Here is a 20,361-nt window from a genome sequence, read left to right as displayed (position 1 = left end):
TTATATACTCCATATTATATTTTGTTTTTAAACAGACGAAGATTTAATATAACAAGATTAATTTTCATGTCATTTAGTTACTATTATTAGCTACGTTTATATTTAACAGTATAAGTATTCATATATATGAAATGGTAAAATAATGGTACTATAAGAATGAAATATGAACTCATAATTTCACATAGTGACTCAACTTATTTTAACTCAAGTAATATCTGTAAGTGAACGGGGCTAGTGTAGCAATTAGCAAGCAAGAGTATCGTATCTCACAGAGACAAATTTGTATCAACTTAACTACCACAAACAAATGTCAACTACTATCTAGACAATCGAGAAAAGTTTGGTTTGTTCTGACACTACTGAAAGCAAGTAATAAGCAAGTGAACAAATGATAACAAGTAAACAAGATGTGAAAAGATAATATAAATAAAATTGTAGAATTCAAGGATCCGATGCACAATTCCAAGCTCTTATCTAATCTATTTGTCTTACCTTTTGGTGTCCCTAAAGTTATTAAGTCGATCACAAATATAGATTAAACTTCCTCCGAGGTGAGAAATCTGTAGATTAGGTGCTAGGATTGAAGTCCCCTTCTAATCCTAAACCTCTAACTCCCAAAAGCATGAAAGATCAAAGACCTCACTCAAAACCTCAACTCTTCCAAGTTCTATTGAATTAAGGTGCAAATTATTCTTCTTCCTATATTAATTATTTCATCTCTTGATTAATCTAATTAATCATATACAATCAAGTGGTGATCAAGCAATTAAAAGGAATAAACTCAATAATAATCAAATAACTACAAGAGCAAGGTAAGAACAAAATCAATGAATACGGTCCGCCTTTCCAGGATCTCAAGGAACCTTTCAGAAGCGATGAGCCCCAGCCTCAGCAGCAGATTGAGGAAAATACTCTCTTTCGGAAAGAACATAAGCAGCAGATCGAGTCTATGAGCCTCTTGGTGAAGAACATCTCTGATCAAATGGTTCAGCTTACTGAGAAGATCGAAAAGCACCCACCCGCCACCACGTCTTACGATTATCCGACCACCTTCGGCGACTTGCCCACCAGCGGCGCCTTCACATCCAAGGGAGGAGGTGGCGTTTTGAGCCCACTTTAAAACTGCGTAGTACTTGTCTTCATCAGACAAACTCAAATCGGTGATGTAAATATAAATAATGTCATGTTATTCAGCGATTCGAATCTTGTTTGTCAATACAAAATGCCCAAGCACACAAATCTTAGGGGTAAAAAAACGAATGCGTAACAACAGTAAGGAAAGAATTGGTAACAATCTTTTTAGCTCAAGTCAGAAATTTAGCTAGTTTACAAGATTATATACATCGTCTCCAACAAAAATATCTACTTCTCCTGCAAATTTTTACTCTAAAATTCCTCAAATATTACACATCTATATCTCAGATCAACCCACCCGTCGCTCCAAACTTCATATATAGCAAGTTAAACTAATCCAGCAAACATTGCAACCGAAAGATGAATTTGACTAATATCGGTTCGCTTATCCGGGTGGGTGTTTAAGATAGCGGCACCGTGTCATCTTGAATTGAGAATATATGAATTCAGCATTTCATCGAGTAACCAGCCATCCGGGTTTACGTAATATCTCTCTCTTGAAATCACGGCCACTGACGGAAGTCGACTCACCTTGACGGCGGTAGCACTACAAGGAAGGCGTCCATCAATCCAAGATGGTGCATACAAATTCAGACGTAAACCATAGAGAGGAACAAAACAAACAACAAACCTTGTAGCAAACAACAGAATCGTCCGGGTACATTGCAAACAGCTTGGTACCGAGACGAGCATGGCAAGAATCACAAGTACTTTCATCATTGATCTGCACAAGGCGGGACCTCTCTTCCAGTCTTGCTAAACTCCCATCAACGTTCAAGGCATGAGACATCTTGTGAACAAACTGCGAAAAAGGTTGTGTATTTAGCAGTCTCTAAGGGGCCTGATTATCATTAATATCATCAACAAATATCTTTTTACACAAACTAACCTTCGAAGCCTAAATCATGTCAATTTCTAATGATTATCCAGAACCATTTATATGATTCGGACCGAATAATAAGAAATTTATATGATTATCCAAAACCATTTATATGGCTGCAATGGCAGTGCAAAGAGAGAGCATATCACGAAACATACTTTTCCTTGCAGTCGATGATGTTGCCGGGCTCTTAACATTTTTAATATTGTATCTGAAGCAAGCTGAAGAGGCATATCCGGTGATAATCTCTGGGACAGAAAATATATATTATAAATAAGTCGTATTTATAATCACAAAAAGAAGATAGGGAACTTTGGGGCAAGTGGGATGCAAACTTATACCTCGAGCACTTTCAAAGGATCTAGCATTTCTCCGTGATTGTGGAGTAGACGGACAGCGGCTTTGAACATGGGCTCTCTGCCATCCTTAGGATCCAAATATATGTCGAGCAACCTGATGGCATCACAGAGAAAGAATAATATTAAGCCATGGTAAAAGTATCATCACCAGCATTTAACGAATAAAATGAGAGAAAGATAACTGACTGCATATAAGCATCTGGTCTACCAATCTCTGCGCAGTAGTTTTCAGCAGCTTCAAAGTTCTCCAGTTTCCTAATAAAATAAAAGGGACACACAAACCTTGTCACTCTTGATTATATACCATGAATCTCCCTATTTTTCATGCACTACACTTCAACAATAAGTAAGCTCTTATTCAGTTTCTTGGAAACATATACGGCAATCCTACATTTGATAGTGGTGCAAACTTACAAAGCCAAAATATCTAACACGAGGGCTTCTTGGCCAAGCCTCCTATAAAGAATAGCCTGCCAAAGTAAACCAAGCCAGATTAGTTAGTATTAGAGAGTAAAATTAAATGTTCAATATCAGATTCAGCTGTTAATATGGAAAAACATCTTACTATATGTTCTTATTACTTCAAGTAAAATAGACATACTGAATTCGAGAATTATTAGTCAACCTTTTCAAGCCAAAGTTCTGACTCTTCAATCATATCGAGGACCTCCTCTGCATCATATAGGGCTGATGACTGTAAGAATATCTGGAGTCTTTCCCTAACAGGAGTATCAAAAATTGAACTCCTTCCGTTTTCAGACACATTCATCTCACTGAGAACATTTTGAGTTGAAAGCTCCTCATCATAAGTTTCAAGTGCTGACTTTGCAAGCAAGAGTGTATATGTTGTATGGAACTGCAGGTCCTCAGAGTCTTGGTCTTCAATCAACCACTGGAGATATCTGTTTCACAACACACAAAATCGTACAAAGCAATCATGATAAGTTGAGGTAAACTAAGATTTCTTAAAATGATTAATAGAAATGCATTGTATTAACTGGAAGAGGTATGCAATGAAAAGTAAGAAATGCACCGTTTCTATGTAATTATAAAACAGCATAAAAATTAATATACCTTTGAAGAATTTCTACTTTTTTGGGATCAATTGCAGCGATAACTTCGTCTGGCACGTTAAAAGTTGTATCAAAATCAGCAACGTAAAGAGGGATTAATGCACCATAATATAATAGCGAAAGTATTACAACTAAGAATCACAAGTTTTGCAGATAAATTCAGGGATACCATTACTAAAGTTCAACATAAAGTCATTTGAATTGCAGAAAACTAGCCAAAAAGTCACATGCCTAAAATATATATACTGTACTAAAGTTTTTTCTAAAGGAACTGATGAATAAACTAGCAAAACTGTGGCAGAAAAGTGATGTGCAAGTCTACTAGCAACCAGCACAGTCCTTTTCATTCAAATAAAGAATAGTAGTAACTTCGGTTAGTATATCATAGTAAGTTACCGCAACCAACTAGGGAACTCTTCTCTTTAGATACAAGGACATAATAGTCCATCAAACTTAATCCTGGAAACTTCTCAGGTCTTGAAATATAGTAGTAGAAAATAAAAAGCACATGCTTGGAATATCATGACGCCTATTAATATCCCTGTTAACCTTGCCTGGTGATAGTAAATCGCTCCTTTTTTCTGATATCAGAATTTGAACTGCAAGCACCTGGCTAATATCTGCAATCTAGAAAGAGAAACAAAAGGCCCCACACAAAATCAGATATATCAAGCAAAAAGCTGAGAATGATTCAGAAGGGTTAGTCACCAACCCATCCGAGGTGCTGAAGTATCAAATCCTGGTCTGATGATTCCTCGAGAATCTTAGATGCCTCTATTGCTGCAGTCTCACGATTTGAGATAAACCTTCTAGTGGGATCTTGTAAATCAGTTACCTCAGATTGTTCATTACGATAGCTGCCTGACGAATATTTTCTGGCCAACACACGCCAAGTAGAAACAGCCTTGGCACTCATTCCTTTGCCAGCATAAAGGAAAGCAAGTGTTCGCAAATGCCCAGATTCATTCATTAGTGCTTCTAGCTCCTCCTGCACTGCCCATTGAATTCCCATGGTCATTGTTTAGACAAGTCGGTAATATGATTTAGATAGAATTTGTGACATTATTAACACAAAGCAAGATTTGTTCACTTATTCTAAAACAATTGTTATAAAATCTTTTAGTTGACTCAAAAACTTTGCAGCAATAAGAATTTAGAAGTCCCTCAAACAGTCAGCCACTGGATGCTAAACAACCTCATACTTAATCTTCCCTTATTACAGACCATAAAAGGACATAATAAGTCCATAACAGATACCTAAGTTAATTGAGGGAGAAGTAAAAGGCAATCCATACCACTACACAGCAGTTCTCCGAAGAAGCAAGCCTTTCCATGTCATCAACACAATTCCAAGCTCTATAAAGATACATCAGAAGAGTGTCAACTCCCTCCTTCACTGAAGTGGCTAGATCTCTTCCACGACATGTTTGCAAATATCTGCAGCACATTAGCGAAAGTGAGAGACAAAGAAAACTAGCCAGATACAAAGTAGCGCACTATGAAACATGCCTTTAGAGGAAACCGAAATATTTCAAGCACTCATAGAAAGAACTCTGGCCCTCGGACGACGCTGAATATAGTGAACATCAAATAACTACCAACTGAAAATTCAGAAACACCTCCTCTCAAAAAAATAAATTAGAAACACCTTATCATGTTCTCTATGGCAGACTCTAACAGATCAGCTCTTGTTGGGGGATTTAGAAGAAACTCATCATCAACAGCAGACTCTACACCTGCCTTCTTTAGAAAAACAGCTCTTTGAATAGCTGTCAATCCATCATCTATTACATTTTCAAGAGGTGTTGGAGGAGGATGCAAACCCCAATACCGATTTCTTGGGACCTGGATCCAAACAATTTAATATACATTAGTAACAAAAGATGCACATGTTAACATGGACAGAAGTGGTAAGTTTTAGAGAATAAGACTAAGATAGTGGTGTGGCATTCAAAATGGACAAAAAGAAACACGTAAAGCTTCCCAATGAGCACAAAACTGAAAGGAATTAACACATACCAGCAGTGTCCAGCGATTTGGGTCTGGCATGATAAATGGAAAAAGTTCAGAAGGCTGCATGTTTTCTGAAAGCAAGAAGTGATCTACTGCTTCCTTGAAATGCAAATCAAATAGCAACAGGAATCCCACCTGTGCATGAACAAACGAAAGCATCTCCTTTGTCATCTCACCATCGTTCTCCAGCTCTTCAACCAAGGAGATGGCTTCCTTGAAGCTCTTTTTCCTGAGCAGATCTTTAATTTGCTCTTCTCCAGAAACTTTCCAGTAGCAGATTAGCTTCAATACAAAAAATAAGAGACATACAACAAAATAAGTGTCCGGAAAAGAAAGGCAATCAACAAAATTATCGACACTCTAGTCTCAGTTAAAATTGACTCTCACTCCCGAATTCATCACTCGGACCTTTTTCAGTAACATATTCGGTAAAAGATCGAGCAATCTACTGTATATAGCTGATGCCTTGATCTAAATTCTAAACGGAATAACATTATAATAAAAAACAATACAAGCACAAAAAAATCACAATTGAGCATAATCTACAATTCACAGTGACGCATTACACATTCAAACTCAAGATTCAATCACTATTTTCAAGCTCTTAAGATACCTTTAAACACGTTGCAACTGCAACAAGCTTCCCATTCTCTCCCTCCTCATCCGCCAGCATGCACGGCCCTCCGCCTCCATTCCCAAACGTAAGCCTCTGAACACAGAATCCCGTTTTCTTGTGATACACTTCCAGCGTCAGATTTGTCGCAGCAATCACATAACTTCCTATCTCCTTAATCGAATCAGGAGCCTCCTTAAACACCAAGCTGCCTCCCACCGGCTGCCCCGCCACGTCCACAACAATCCCTACATTGTCAACCATTAACATCACCCTCGACTCATTGGCCAGCAACTTCAGTCTCGGCAAACTAGACGAATCCGGTAGCGAAAAGATCAACTCGCACCGCCCGTTCACACGATTATACAAATAATACCCAGTTTTGGTGCCAACAAACACAGAATCATCGATCCACTGCACAGTCGTAATAAATCCATCAAAAACCCCTTGAATCTCCTTCAATATCACCAACGAACCACCCAAAACCAATTCCGCTAATACCAATTTCTTCCCAATCCCAACCGCGAAGAAAATTTTCACATCGTTACTATCACCATTTCTATGCACATAATTAGCTTCACCACCGCCATAGCTTCGACTTCGAAATTTCCTAGAAATCGCAGTGACTCCTCTAAATAGAGCAATTCTCTTAGGCGTTTCAGCTAAATTGGAATCAATCAGATACAAGTATCCATCGACGAGGACAATAACTTTACCGATGTGAACGAGGGGGAGGATCGAGCTCAGCGCGCCGGTGCCGGGCAGCGCGAGGCGTCTGACGAAGGCGATTTGCGGCGGGGAGGTTCGCAGCGAGTAGAGTGACAGGACGCCGGAAAGATTGGAGACGTAGATCAGAGATTGGTCGTCGGAGAGTTTGGAGAGAGCGGCGTGTTTGATCGGAGAGGTGGCGGAGTCGACGACGGATTGTGCGAAGGGTTCGAGAACTGTGCGGGACTTGGGTTTTACAGCCATTGGTTAAAATTGGAATTGATTGGATCGATAATTAAGCAATTGGAAGAAGAAGAAGAAGAAGAAACGGAATTGACGCGGCCGACGGTGAGAACCGCCCCCGCGAGATCGGTTTTTGGTTGATCTGATCGCCACCGACGGCCGTGTGTAGTAGGGAAGCTTGCTGAAGTAAAGTCGTTGTTCGTGGCAATGCGTTTTATCTTTTCCTTTTTTTTTTGTGCAAATTTAATTATGAAATGAAGGTTTGTTTTCAATTTTTCATACGTATTTAACTATGTTTTTTTAAAATAAGTAGCACATTTATTTTATTTTCTCTTCAATTAACAAAACATAACTTTATTAAATTCAGTATTTAAAAAGTGTCTCAATTTGTGATTGGATGGATTCAAAATGTCCAAAATAAATCTTCTTGATATGAAATAGCGTAATGTCCAATTAGACCAAAACGTCACGTACTAATTCATAAAAAATCAAATTAAATACTATAAAAAATAATTTAATTAAACATCTAAAAAAATATTCTTTGAATATGTTACGTTGTTATTCAACACTAATTTAATCATCTCCACATTACTTAAAATTGTCACCGAACAATTTTGCCAGCGTCCGACATAGAACAATAAGTATTCCTTCCGTTCCAAAGTCGAGTAGTCATTTTATCGCGGAGTCATTTTCTTTTTTAGCAAAGGTAGTAATAGATTTCTACTAACTTACTTTACCATTTCTTACTTCTTCTTTTTATTTATTTACCTATTTTTATTTCTTATTTTATTCCTTTTTAAATTGACTTAATATATAATTTTTAAATTAAATGCAGAAAAGAAACGACTACACTACTATGAATCAAGCGGACGGCGTACTAAAAGTTCATAAAATTTTTCACGATAGATATCGATTTATTTGCGGGTGTGATATTTCAACAGATACAGAAAAAAATATAGTAGTAGTAGTATTTAATAATACAAAGCCTAGTAAGAAATTTAAAATTTCATAAAAATTCCAAATATATATGAACAATAAAAAATTACCCAATTCAGAAATAGTAGTAACAAGCTCTAAGCATTAAACAATGGCAGAATCGTGGGGCTTGAAGTGTGGTGGAGGAGAAGCTTGGGAATCGGCGGCGACAATTCCCGGCGGCGGAGCAGGTGGGCCAAAAATTTGAGCGGTGGCGTATGCTTCTTTACTGCCCTTTTCCCTTCCTAATAGATAGCACCCAAATCCCAGAAGAATTGAGAAAATAATCAAAGGCAGAGATATCACTATCACCAACCCCATCGCAGAGAGAGTTGTGTTGTGTGTATGAAGAATTGTATGGACTGGAATTCATCATTGATATATTTTACTCTTATAAACAAGTTTTTGGGAATTTCGAAAGGTATACTAAGCTGTCATTAATTAATAATTTAATATTCCGTCCATTTTTAAACAATAAAGGCATATACTATTTTTTTTGCATGAAAATTAAGTACTACTGTACTGGATATTTAGTTATGATTGTTATAAATATTGTATTAACTAAAAGTATTACTTCCATTATTAAATCGATTATTTAAATTAATTATAATATAATTGATTAATATAAATTTAAAATTTTAACAACTTTTTTTTTCTAGTTTCAAATTTCAATACAAAGTATGTAATCCAGTAAGAATATTCCACGTGATTGTATTATAAAGAATTGTAATGTTCCTAATATAAACAAATGGCATAAAATGGAAAAGTAAAATTATTGGCTATGGAAGAAGGGACTTTTATACTATAAAAGACAGAATATGTAATTGCCAAATCAGCTTTAGGATATATGCATGTTTGGAATTTATCAATAAAATTTAACTAGTATATGTCGGAGAATAATCTCATTTAATCAAGTTGGGAAATCATGAACCCAACCCCAAAGGATAGGTAGAAGTTAGAATAGATTTGATTGTGTTTAAAATTTAAATGGACAAAACTAAACTTTACTCAGACTACACAATTTATCACATACACAAAAATAATAGACAACCCTTTTTCTTTCCCTCAACAACAGATCATAAAATCACCCAAAAAGAAATAAAAGTGATCTCTGAGAATAAATAGTCAAACTGAGCAAAACTACAAGTACTCAATACATAAGCAAAACAAAATACTCTAAAATTTAGATAAAAGGGAAAGAAATAACATAACAACTCGATCCTACTCGAATCTCAAACAAAACAACAACAGATGCAACAACCAGCATTCGCCAGTGTTATAGTCTAGATAGCCTCGGCGTCCGGGGCTTCGCAGATCGCCTGCTCGGCTTCCTGCACCTCCTTCTCCGTCTTCCTGCCCTTCTTCGATTTGTAGTACAAGCTCATGAAGGTGCCCACAGCTCCATACTTCCTCCTGGCGTGCTCGTAGAGGCCAGCATCGAACATTCTCCAGAAGTTCTTCTCGCTCAGCTCGGACACAGCATACTGCGGCTGGAATCCGTGGTTCTCGATCAGCCAGCTCTCCATCCTACGGACCGCCTCAGACCCGTCGAACTCCTCACCTCTCAAGACTGGCCCCGGGGCGTAGTAGACCCCGACGTCAGTGTACATTTGAGCATACTGGGTGTCACCCTGTCTGCGCTGTAGCTCGAATCCTGGCTCGGGATAGACCATGGTTTTTGATAGAAATCCATGCGTTCCATCCTAAAACCAATTGGTAATAGGAGGAGGGGCCCATGAGACTTATATACTAGTTTCAGTTTTCTCTTGACACCGATGTGAGACAGTTATATGTTATATTTTTTAGTTTCAATTGCCAACACCCTCCCTCAAACCCTTCAAGGTGAACATTGGAGGGGTTGGACTTTTTCTAATCGATTGGACAATCGGCCCAATTTTTTTCGATTAGTTGGACCACGGCCCAAATTTTCAGCCCAGTTATACTGCTGGGTCAGTCATTTTTTTCGGTTTCAGCCCAGATATACTGCTGGGTCAGTCAATTTTTAGCCCACAATCGGTGACCCGCTCTGATACCATGATAGAAATCCATGGGTTCCATCCTAAAACCAATTGGTAATAGGAGGAGGGGCCCATGAGACTTATATACTAGTTTCAGTTTTCTCTTGACACCGATGTGAGACAGTTATATGTTATATTTTTTAGTTTCAATTGCCAACAGTTTTCACCGGGAGTTTGTACAGCCTGTGTGGGCAGAGCCAGATTGGATATACCTATACAGCATTCACTTGTTAGTATAAACACAAAACTAACATAATCAAAATTGTAAAAGAAAACTAGAAAGTTATACCTCCATCTCTCTGTGGACAAATTCCAGAGCATCTCCCACCTTGTAGAGCGGGACGAGCATGTCCTGAATGACGTGCATTTCATGGTAATAGTTTCGAATAGCGTCGCCCTGAGTAGCCTTGAGGAGAGAAACCTTAGGGGGCATCAAGAGAAACCTGAACCACCACTGATCACCAAAGGGGAGAATGAGCTTCCCCTCCCAATACAAGCACCTGGTATGCCTGTGGTAGTATTCTCTCGTTGGGATATACTCGACAAACTCACCTTTCTTCAATGCAGTCTGAGCATGCTGGTAGAACCAGGTCTTGTACCACCAGCCAACGCTGTTGGTCTTGTTTCCCTTCTTCTTGGCTTCCTCCTTCGAAGCATATCTACCCGTCATGAAGACAGCTTCAGTCATGGAGTAGATCATGGTCTCAACAAAGTCCGGTACCTTGTCAGGATTGTCCTGATCTCCGTCCCTTGGTGCGAAAGAATCAATATAGCCTTGGGCAAGCTCCTTGAGATTACCCACCAAAGGCTTGTATGTTACCTTCATGTATTCCTTGATGGGGATGAGCTTAATCTCGGCTGCGACAACAAGTCCTAGCGTTCCCTGAGACCATGGGATAGCATAGAAAAGGTCGGAGTATTCATTGTCTTTCGTTGCTCTAACCAACCGGCCGTCAGCCAAAACGCCACAACAGTATCGGAGAACAGGCAATAGATATGGGAGCTTCCTTCAATACCATAGCCGTTGATCAGACCTCCAACGGTAAGATCATCAAGCTCGGCAACAACTGCAAGAGACAGGTTCATCGGGACAGTGACCCTGGAAATCTGGCCCATATTAACCAAAGGTTCAACTCTAGCAACCATTCTCTCCTGGTCGATCTCCAAAACATTTCTGAAGGCCGAAAGGTCAACCTCGAAATGGCGAGCACGCTTATAGTCGCATTCCAACAGCAATCCATGGCTTGCGGGCAGTGCAGACTAAACCATCCTTCTTCGGGTTCCTCTCCTTGAGCCGCTTCACAACCTTCTCGACATTTTCGTCATGTTCCTTCTGGCGCTTCTTGAACGATTTCGACTCAGACCACACATCCCCAAGATACGTGAGGAAGTATAGTGTGAATGAAATCGGAAGGACAACAAAGATAACAATTATCCATCGGAATTGGACAAAGTAGTCCACCCAAATCTTCTTTCTCTTGGGGCGTAGGGGAGCCTCTAGATCCGACATTGTTATAAAGTAGAGGCCTATAAATATTGGAAAAAGAATAATGAGAGAAAAGTAGCAAACAGTGCTGTACAGGAAATGAACAGCATAATCACAGATTCACAATCCCCTATCAATTCTAATTTATGTGGGAATGGATACACTCAATTAAATTAAAGATATCTGATGCACTTTACTTAGTCACAACAATTTTGTGGGTTTTTTCTTCTTTTGTTCTAGACCACACTTATCATTCCTCAAGTGTATTGGACTTTTTTTTTGTTCCGATTTTGAGAGAGACGCATGACCCTCATGCGTCTCCTTTTAATGAAACGCATGACGGAGATGCGTCTTTCATAGAGACGCATGAGGGACATGCGTCTCCCATTTTTTTCGATTTTTTTTGAACGACGCATGACCGTCATGCGTCTTAGGGAGAGACGCATGAGGGTCATGCGTCTCTAAATATACACTACAATAATGATTGCTATGAATACTGTGCTGATGGAGGCATGCATTACTCCATTCTGACCGTAAGCATAAATTCATGAATAAAGCATGAATAATGATGCTACTAGCCTACTATTTCCCAATTTCTCACTCTTCCACTTTTCCACTTTTCACGCTTCCACTTTTTCCACTCTTCCACTTTTTTCCAATTTTAATAGAGGCATGCATTAACTCCATTCTCACTCTTCCACTTTTTCCATAGACTTGCCGACCTTGAGTGTCAAAGTATCCATACAATTTCTCAATCATTACACAATGGCTTACAGTTGTATCGTATGTATTTAGAGACGCATGAAGACGCATGACGGTCATGCGTCGTTCCAAAAAAATCGAAAAAAATGGGAGACGCATGTCCCTCATGCGTCTCTATAAAAGACGCATCTCCGTCATGCGTTTCATTAAAAGGAGACGCATGAGAGTCATGCGTCTCTCCCAAAATTGGAATAAAAAAAAAAGTTCGGTACACTTAAGGAATGACAAGTGTGGTCTAGAACAAAAGAAGAAAAAACCCCAATTTTGTAAACAGTGCTTCTATTCGACTAAAAAAAAGATAGACTCATCTTAACAAAAGTCAAAAGCATCAAACTTTGCAATATTCAGTAAATGCCAAAAGAACATTTTCAATAAAAATCGAGAAAGCAGTCAATCATGATGTGCATCAACAAACTTGACCAGATCTTGGGGCACAGGTCCACGTGAGAGAGAGAGAGAGATATACTCCAGGACAAATTCAGGAACAGAGAAGCATACACTCCAATAATCAACAAAAACTCATGTGACATCCACTAAAAATGAACAACAATGACTCCAGTGCTAATTAAATATCCAGCAACTCGATTTTGTATGTATCATGTTTGTGTGTGTATCTGTGTTCCAAGTGCAATTTACATAGTTGTTGTATCAGTTAAAAAAAAAGAAGAAGAAGATGCCCTAATAAGATTAAGCTCTTTATCAAAAAAGAAGATTTTCCAAATTCACTAGTGAAGATTCACTTATTTTTAACCAAAATGCACAACTCGTGCATGAACTAGCTAGATCTGCAAAAATGAAGTACACACGCAGCTCATTATACACAATAAAACAACAATCAACAACACAATCCCCGAATTCGACCAGATCGCAGCAAGTAGCAGTACAAGATAGATGAAATCCGATGCGGTTTCTACAAATTATCACAAACAATCAAAACATTACTAATTTCACTAGCACCAGCGCCATTTTCATCAGTGAAGCAAAATCATTCAAATTGAACCTCGAGTCAATGCCAACGCAGATTGATAGCCACAGACAGAGAAGACAGCGTAAAACCGACAGAAAGAGGGAGGGACGGAGGGAGAGAGAGAAAGTACCTCAATGGTGAGAGTGGCGAGACGACTGTGCTCCACTGAGAATCAATGGCTTCTTTAAATGTAAATTATCTGAGACGTTAAATCCGAAGATATTCGGGGTATTTTGGGAATTCAGAAAGTTATTGGGTTGGTGGGGAACAGAGATCTAATTATTTCTAGTATTTAAAAGAAAGTGAATATGCCATTGATGGTAAAATGCCTTATATAAAAGAAGCTAATAACCCTATCTCTTCAACTGTTAACTTGGTTACTTTTAGAGTATTTTTTATATCATTCATATATATATACCAATTTTCATTTCCTCCTATTATCTTAAGTAATAGTACTGTGTCTATATATATACATAGGGTATCCACTATAAGCCGGACACTTCCAATAGCCCCGCCACTTTTTTTGTCCACAGCCCCAGTTTATTTGTCCGCGCCCACAAAAAAAAGTGTCCGCAGCTATAAGCCGGAAACTTCCAATAGCCCCGCCACTTTTTTTGTCCACAGTCCCAATTTATTTGTCCGCGCCCACAAAAAAAAGTGTCCGCAGCTATAAGCCGGACACTTCCAATAGCCACGCCACTTTTTTAGCCACTTTTCATTTTATTTCATTTTTCGTTTATTTTAAATCAATTGTAATTAAAATTATCGGAATGTAAATAATTAGAAACCGATGTAATACTGAAATGTAAAAAAAGTATTGGGACCAAATATTCGTTGTATTGTGGAACCGGGAAAATTATACAACGAACATTTAAAAAAAATACAAATAAAAACACTGCCACCGTCTACTCGGTGGCGGAATCGGATTCCTCCTCCTCTTCTCCGCCGCCTCCCCCGCTGCCGCTCGCCGCCCCCCCGCCGCATCCTCAGACAACCCCAGCTGATTCTGGATCCGACACATGAGCTTGTAGTATATACCCATGGTGATCGGGTCGATTGCGGTCTCGTTGAAACGGCAGTTGTCTTGCAGTTGTTTCATCAACTACACATCTAGGTTCGCCCTCAAGACCTCGTGGGAACCAGTGGCCATGGATGGTGGTATAGGGGCGGGCTGTGAGATGTGCGGTCCAGACGCGGCCGACGAGAGGCGGGAGGCACCTGCAGCCCCTCTAGCGCTTCGGATAGAGGCTTGTTGGCCCGGAGGGCGTGGGCCCCTAGAGTGTGTAGCGGAGGGCTCTTCGGTTTAGGCGTCGTTGAGGTCGATTGATTGAGAGCCGCTACCGCTGCTATGGTCCCCGACTATGTTGTGTCTAGTACGCTTCGCCCCAGGAGCTCCGCCCCGCTCTTGCGCACAGATGGACCTGAATTTCGGACAGTGCTCGAGAACGAGATACTCTTCCCACATGGTAAACGCCAACCTTCCGTGTTGAATTGGGTCATCGACAGCGCCTTGACGTCGGCTTCGCTTCGGCCACTCTCCGCAGTGAGCAGGTTGTTCTCGTATATGCCCGCAAACCTCTTGGTGGCCCTCAGAATCCTAGACCACTTTTTGAGGAGTCGTTCCCCGTCACGCGGTTTGGCGCCTCTCGGCTTGAACTCGTTGTATGCCAACAGGACGCGCTTCCAAAAGCTCAGCTCGGTCTGATCGGTGCCCACTATGGGGTCCGATATGATGGCATCCCACGCCCTCGCCACAGCAATGGACTCCGCTTTGGTGTAGTGCGTGACCCGTTTACCACCGCCACCACCTGCAATGGTACGTCTATGCATAACTGTTTCCCCTACCTAGCCTCCGGTTGCTATACCGTTCCTTGTTCCCCTTCCCAATCCCCTTCCCGCTAAGGTAACAATCTGCCCATCTCCGCCACCACCGCCTGCCAAATAATATGTCACTACTAATAAATACTCCGTCTGTCCACGAAATAATGTCTTCCAACTACCACCCTTATATACTTCCATAATTACCTAAATAAACTACCACCATATGAATAAATAAAATTTCAATTAATGTTGTGTGTTTGTGTTTGGCTACAACCTTGTTGAAGAAAAATAGTTTGCCTATGTATGGAAGCTCTAGCTATAGAAAAATAGCAACTATATTTCAAGACCAAGTTTGTAATATGTACTATGTTCTCTATGTTATATATATAAATAAATAAATTATTATGTATGGATACTTGCAGACAGTGTGATTTATCTCTAACTAATTAACCTAATTAATTAATTAAACCGTTTTTTGAAGTTATATAGCAATACCACCCTAATTACCTGTTTTCAAGGAAAATTGAAACATGAAATTGTGAATTACCTCTCATATATAATCTTTACACTTCCTAATATTGAAATGAAGATAGGCATTTTGATGCATTACTCCACAGTCATTTTATTTTTTTTAATGCTTTGTACCGTAAAAAAGCTTATGCAATAATGTGGCTTTGTCAACATTTGGAGAGATAATAATGTATATGTGGATGATCAAATTCTCTTTAAAGAGTTTGAATTTGATTGATTCAATTAAAATCCTTCGAGGAAGCACCAGCACCGGCCCTAGCACCGACAAGAGAGACGTTGTTGATGGTAGCAATGAAGAAGAAAAAAGGAATATGTCTGATGAACAAGACAAGAAGGAGGACGAGCATGCATCTTTCTGAGCAAATTATGGCACGTTTACCGAGTTAACACGATAATTGAAATTTACTTGTTGCATAATTTGTAGTCCTTTTTAAATACCTTTGGATCCAATAATTAATTACTTTTTTTAAAAAAATATAACAACAGTATATGCCAAGGAAAAGTTACTAAAATTTATTGTTGCAGATATGCATCAGATCAATACATGTATGGGCAATACAAGAGTGATCAACACATCATCATATCTTTTTAATATATAGAAAATATATTTATATCTACTTCTTAAGAATTGAATAAGTCTTGTCATTTTCTACATGCAGATAATTAAAATGAATTCAGCTTTTCTAAGTGTTGATAGCCCAATCAAAATTTTCGGTAATTTTACAAGCAAAATTAACAAATTTATATGTATGCTGTATGCATAAACCTAGCTCTAGTAGTTAATAGTGTTATAACTTTCTGCTTCTGAGTTTGACAAGTTATCACACTTTCACTAATAAAGGTGTGAAGTATCATACTATGAATCTCATATCTACTGGATTGTTGCGTGACTTGTTTTCCATGTTGGATATGAAATCCTGCATGTGAATTACTAATGAGGTATGACTCATTCTTCACTAATTAACAATAACTCATAAGTCCAGTACTCTTCACCATGTGTGTCCCTTTTGACACCAATCGAGTTTTGTTTTGCTCGACAGATTCACCTGGTCTTCGTTTGATAGTGAAAACCGACTGACAACTAATACATCGATTGCTTGTCTACTAATAGTTGACATTTCTCTTATGTGCAGTTTTGAACCAAGGCTTCCATTTCTTCATGTATTGCCTCTCTCCAATATTTTGATTTTACCCATTCTTCCATAATCTATGGCATCTCATTTTCTTCAATTTTCTCACTATTCAAATGTGTCAAAAGTGGTCAGTTTTGAGGGTAATTCTACGGTTATAATTGTCTTATTTTAGAATTAATGTACACATTATAGTCATAGTGTTTTGAAGTATAAACATATTTTAGATTTTTTTTTTGAGTCAACATATTACATTAGTGCGATATTTTGATGTATCTCGAGGGCGAATTAGAAAACTAATCGATGGATTTGAATTATAAGAATTACAAGAAAATGATCACATTTAATGCATGGAGATGGTTCCTTTGAGAACTCAACACGGATGCTTATCAATTTCTGACGTAATATAAGTTCGTTGATTCATGAATATCAGTATATTTTGTGATATCAACTGACATTAATATATCACGTATTGATATTATTTTCAATTCTCGTAATTTTGTCACTTACCACTCTCATTAGTGCATTATGGATATTAATTAATAATTAATTCAGGTCAACTCGTCATTTTAACTTGTTCAATAATAGAATCTACATAACGTTGATTCACAAACATTCTAGTGATAAATGTACATAACGTTGATTCACAAACATTCTGGTGATAAACGTATACGTACATTGACTGTTTCAAAATTTTGATTGAATTATTTTAGGAAGCACATATTCAAATGGAAGAGAGTATGTCACCTAAACATAAATAACATTATCGGTAAAGCATAAGGGACTACAAATTGGAAAATTGTTCAGGAAAATCATAAACTTTTACAAAAATTTGATATTTATCACAACCCTTAAAATAACCTAAAAAATCACCAACTTTTCCAACTATGTAAATGTAATACCTGCTCGTTTATTCGCTTAAGTTGTAAGAGTTCACCAACTTGAAATGTGTCACTCTCTTATTATGTTGAAATAAATAAGAACTCGTTGCTTTGTGAATACTTAAGTGTTGATAGTTCGCGAAGTAAAATATAGTGAGAGTCGAACGAACCAAAATAATTCCATATATTTATGAAACATAACAAACATCGAGGAAGCATATGAAGATTTCATTTCCGAACTAGAATGTTCAACTACATCCCAAACTACACTTTAACTTTCATAATTTAATACATGTGGGTTTACGAGTTTAGGAAAAAGGAATTATGGATGCTATTACAAAATACTCATGAATGGGCCAAAAAGCTTAAGAAATTAAATCTTATATTGCTTGCACTTTGGGCTTCTTTTTCCGAAGCCCAAATCGCACCCCTCCAAGACCCATGTCCGGCAGAGCAGCGAGCCCATATCTGGGACAGCAACGTGGCAGCCAAGCCATTCTCTCACCTACAAGATAAAAACAAGCTTTAATGGCTAAGGAACAAGAGAAATTAAAGAACTACTATTAGAAGGAAAGAAACAACCCTTCTTTAACAAGGGGATTTCTTTGTGAATTAGGGATTTGAATTTTGAGAAGTGATTTGGGGGAAAGGAGTCGGCCGATAGTGATGGGGAGTATATGTTGGTTATTTTTAGTACTTTGACCAACAATTAATTAGATTGGGCCTTTGCCAATTTAATTTAGTTTATGTGTTTAGTCCAAAAGAATTAATTTGATCTTGGACTAATAATTAAAATAATTTATGTAGCTTGGGCCAATAATTAAAATAAAGTAGGAGTTGGGCCTGCTGTGCCTAATTAAATCATGGGCTTCCCTAAGTAAAACCGTTAATTAGATCTCCGATTTAATTAATGTTCAAGGATCCTAGATTTTTTCTAAAAAATAAGAAAATGAATAAAATGAGGACTTAGGATGCTTTCACATTTAAGTTTTCTTACTTCTTAAAGTCTAATTAAAGTATTACTTTATTTCTAAAGGGGCGTCTTCACACATCGTTTATGACCAAGTCAAGGAATTTTCCGAAAAAGACTTAAGCTATCGAGGTGGGAATTTCTTTCAAAATGTGAACTTGCCTTTTAGCATGATTGTGTGAAAATTATGCTATTTATGTTTTGCCATGTCTTTTATCTTTTATGAAATACCTATATGCTTGGCTATGCCATTTATGTTTAATCGAATTCGGGTCCCAGTAGGGCCGCAAACCCTACCCGGACTAGTGTACACATATAGGGATCGTGAGCTAGCTTTTAAGTTGGCCGGTCCAGTGACCGTCGTAGAATGTGGCCACATTCCCGGTTCAGATACGTTTAGATATGGTATCTATGTTTATGATTGTGCAATCAATTTTACGAACCAAAGTAAATTTTAGTGACTCAGGCCTTTTAAGTTAAAACCCTGTGTTCACTCAACTATGGCTGACAAAACTTTTACTAAAATTATGTTTCGGCATTGTGCCCACTGAGTATACCAAGTACTCTGCACTGCATGTTTCTTTTCTAACGTGCAGGTTGAACGTGAACGAGCGAGAGGTGGTGTTGAGCAATTGGCGTTAATAAGTTAGCCTAAGATGTCCAATACATTATGTCTTAATACGTGATGTATTGTCTTGAACACTTTCGCTGCAAATGTACTTCTCTTTATGTTAGGATTTCCGGAATTTGTCTTTTCTAGTCAAACACCTATGTCTCTACTCTGATTTACTTTATGATGAACCTCTTGAGTTTCCTATGATTGTCCATTTCAGTCTTGCTAGTCGTACAAATGTTTCACTTTTCCCTTTAAACTTATATTTAGTCACGATATAGCCAATCTTGCTATAACTAGTAAGCTCGGTCGTGACAGTAAAATCCCACATTAAAGTTTCCGGCATAAACTTTGCCTAGGCGGAATGCCGACACTAATTCTAGAACATTCATGTTATCATCCCACAAGATAGAATGTAGCTTCAATTATTACAAGGTGTTTTGGCATTTCACGTAGGTAAAATTTATATCGGAAACTTTAGTGTTCGAAATCTGCAGGATCCGAAAAGTTGGTGACTTTTTAGACCACTTTAAAGATTATGAGAAATACCCGAAAGTTCATATTTTTTCTGAACCAATTTCCCTTAAAGTTTGTAATTCACAAACAAATACTCCACTACCTTTTTTTAGTCTACTCCTGCCTAACATGAAGTAAATTACTAAAAATGGAAGTAAACTGTAACTAATACTCCCTCCGTCCCCAAAGAGTATTAATTTTGGGTTCGGTACGTATTTTAATGCATTATTGGTAAAGTAAGAAAGAGGTAGATAGAAAAAGTTTTTGAAGTATTGTTAGTGGAGAATGTGCCCCACCTCATTAGAGAGAAGAGAGTTTCCAAAATTGAAAGTTCATACTATTTAAAAACGGACGAAAAAGAAAATAATACATACTCTTTAGGGACGGAGGGAGTATGAAATGGAAGTAAACTGTAAATAATATGAATTGGCCTAACTCAATAATTGATGAGATATAGTAAGTACTACTATTGCACAAATTGAATGCATATACTCCATAAGTTGACATAGCCATCCACATATGTGCCTACATATATGATCACATTTCACAACAATTTTCAACCAAAACACATCTAAATATTAGTAACATAGAGCTCAACAATATGGGGCTCAATAAGTTGTTACTTGTGTTGGCTCTCACTTCCATCTTCATCTCCACCACCTCCGCCA

The 20,361-nt window shown here is 38.1% G+C and overlaps 1 protein-coding gene and 1 pseudogene across 2 annotated transcripts; both read right to left on the bottom strand.

The window, feature by feature from the left end:
- Positions 1-1,273: 1,273 nt before the first annotated feature.
- On the bottom strand, positions 1,274-7,246 carry LOC121774844 (vacuolar sorting protein 3-like). Of its 2 annotated transcripts, XM_042171709.1 has the most exons (14): positions 6,073-7,244; positions 5,466-5,741; positions 5,095-5,291; positions 4,742-4,883; positions 4,159-4,434; positions 4,001-4,073; positions 3,448-3,496; positions 2,999-3,275; positions 2,788-2,843; positions 2,560-2,628; positions 2,356-2,467; positions 2,173-2,262; positions 1,766-1,936; positions 1,274-1,681 (listed from the first exon to the last, which is right to left on the bottom strand). In XM_042171709.1, the coding sequence occupies exons 1-14, from the start codon at positions 7,042-7,044 to the stop codon at positions 1,589-1,591; spliced, it is 2,853 nt and encodes a 950-aa protein (XP_042027643.1). In that variant the 5' UTR covers positions 7,045-7,244; the 3' UTR covers positions 1,274-1,588. The 2 variants fall into 2 exon arrangements, 1 of the variants encoding a protein (XP_042027643.1); XR_006045039.1 differs by lacking the exons at positions 1,274-1,681; positions 1,766-1,936 and having other exon boundaries at positions 2,556-2,628; positions 6,073-7,246.
- Positions 7,247-9,082: 1,836 nt separating this feature from the next.
- On the bottom strand, positions 9,083-13,307 carry LOC121774155 (annotated as a pseudogene).
- Positions 13,308-20,361: the final 7,054 nt, after the last annotated feature.

The sequence above is a fragment of the Salvia splendens genome, chromosome 17 (genome assembly GCF_004379255.2).
Source record: "Salvia splendens isolate huo1 chromosome 17, SspV2, whole genome shotgun sequence".
Lineage (NCBI taxonomy): Eukaryota > Viridiplantae > Streptophyta > Magnoliopsida > Lamiales > Lamiaceae > Salvia > Salvia splendens.
The sequence above is the reverse complement of the archived record's forward strand: the minus strand, read 5'-3'. Positions and strand labels throughout refer to the sequence as shown.

Excerpts from the sequence above, each read along its gene's own strand:
- LOC121774844 (XM_042171709.1), bottom strand. The coding sequence starts at position 7,044 with ATGGCTGTAAAACCCAAGTCCCGCACAGTTCTCGAACCCTTCGCACAA. Across the intron at positions 5,292-5,465 it reads CAAATCGCTGGACACTGCTG|GTCCCAAGAAATCGGTATTG; the intron begins GTATGTGTTAAT and ends GTTTGGATCCAG. Across the intron at positions 2,844-2,998 it reads CAGAACTTTGGCTTGAAAAG|GCTATTCTTTATAGGAGGCT; the intron begins GTTGACTAATAA and ends TTACTTTGGCAG.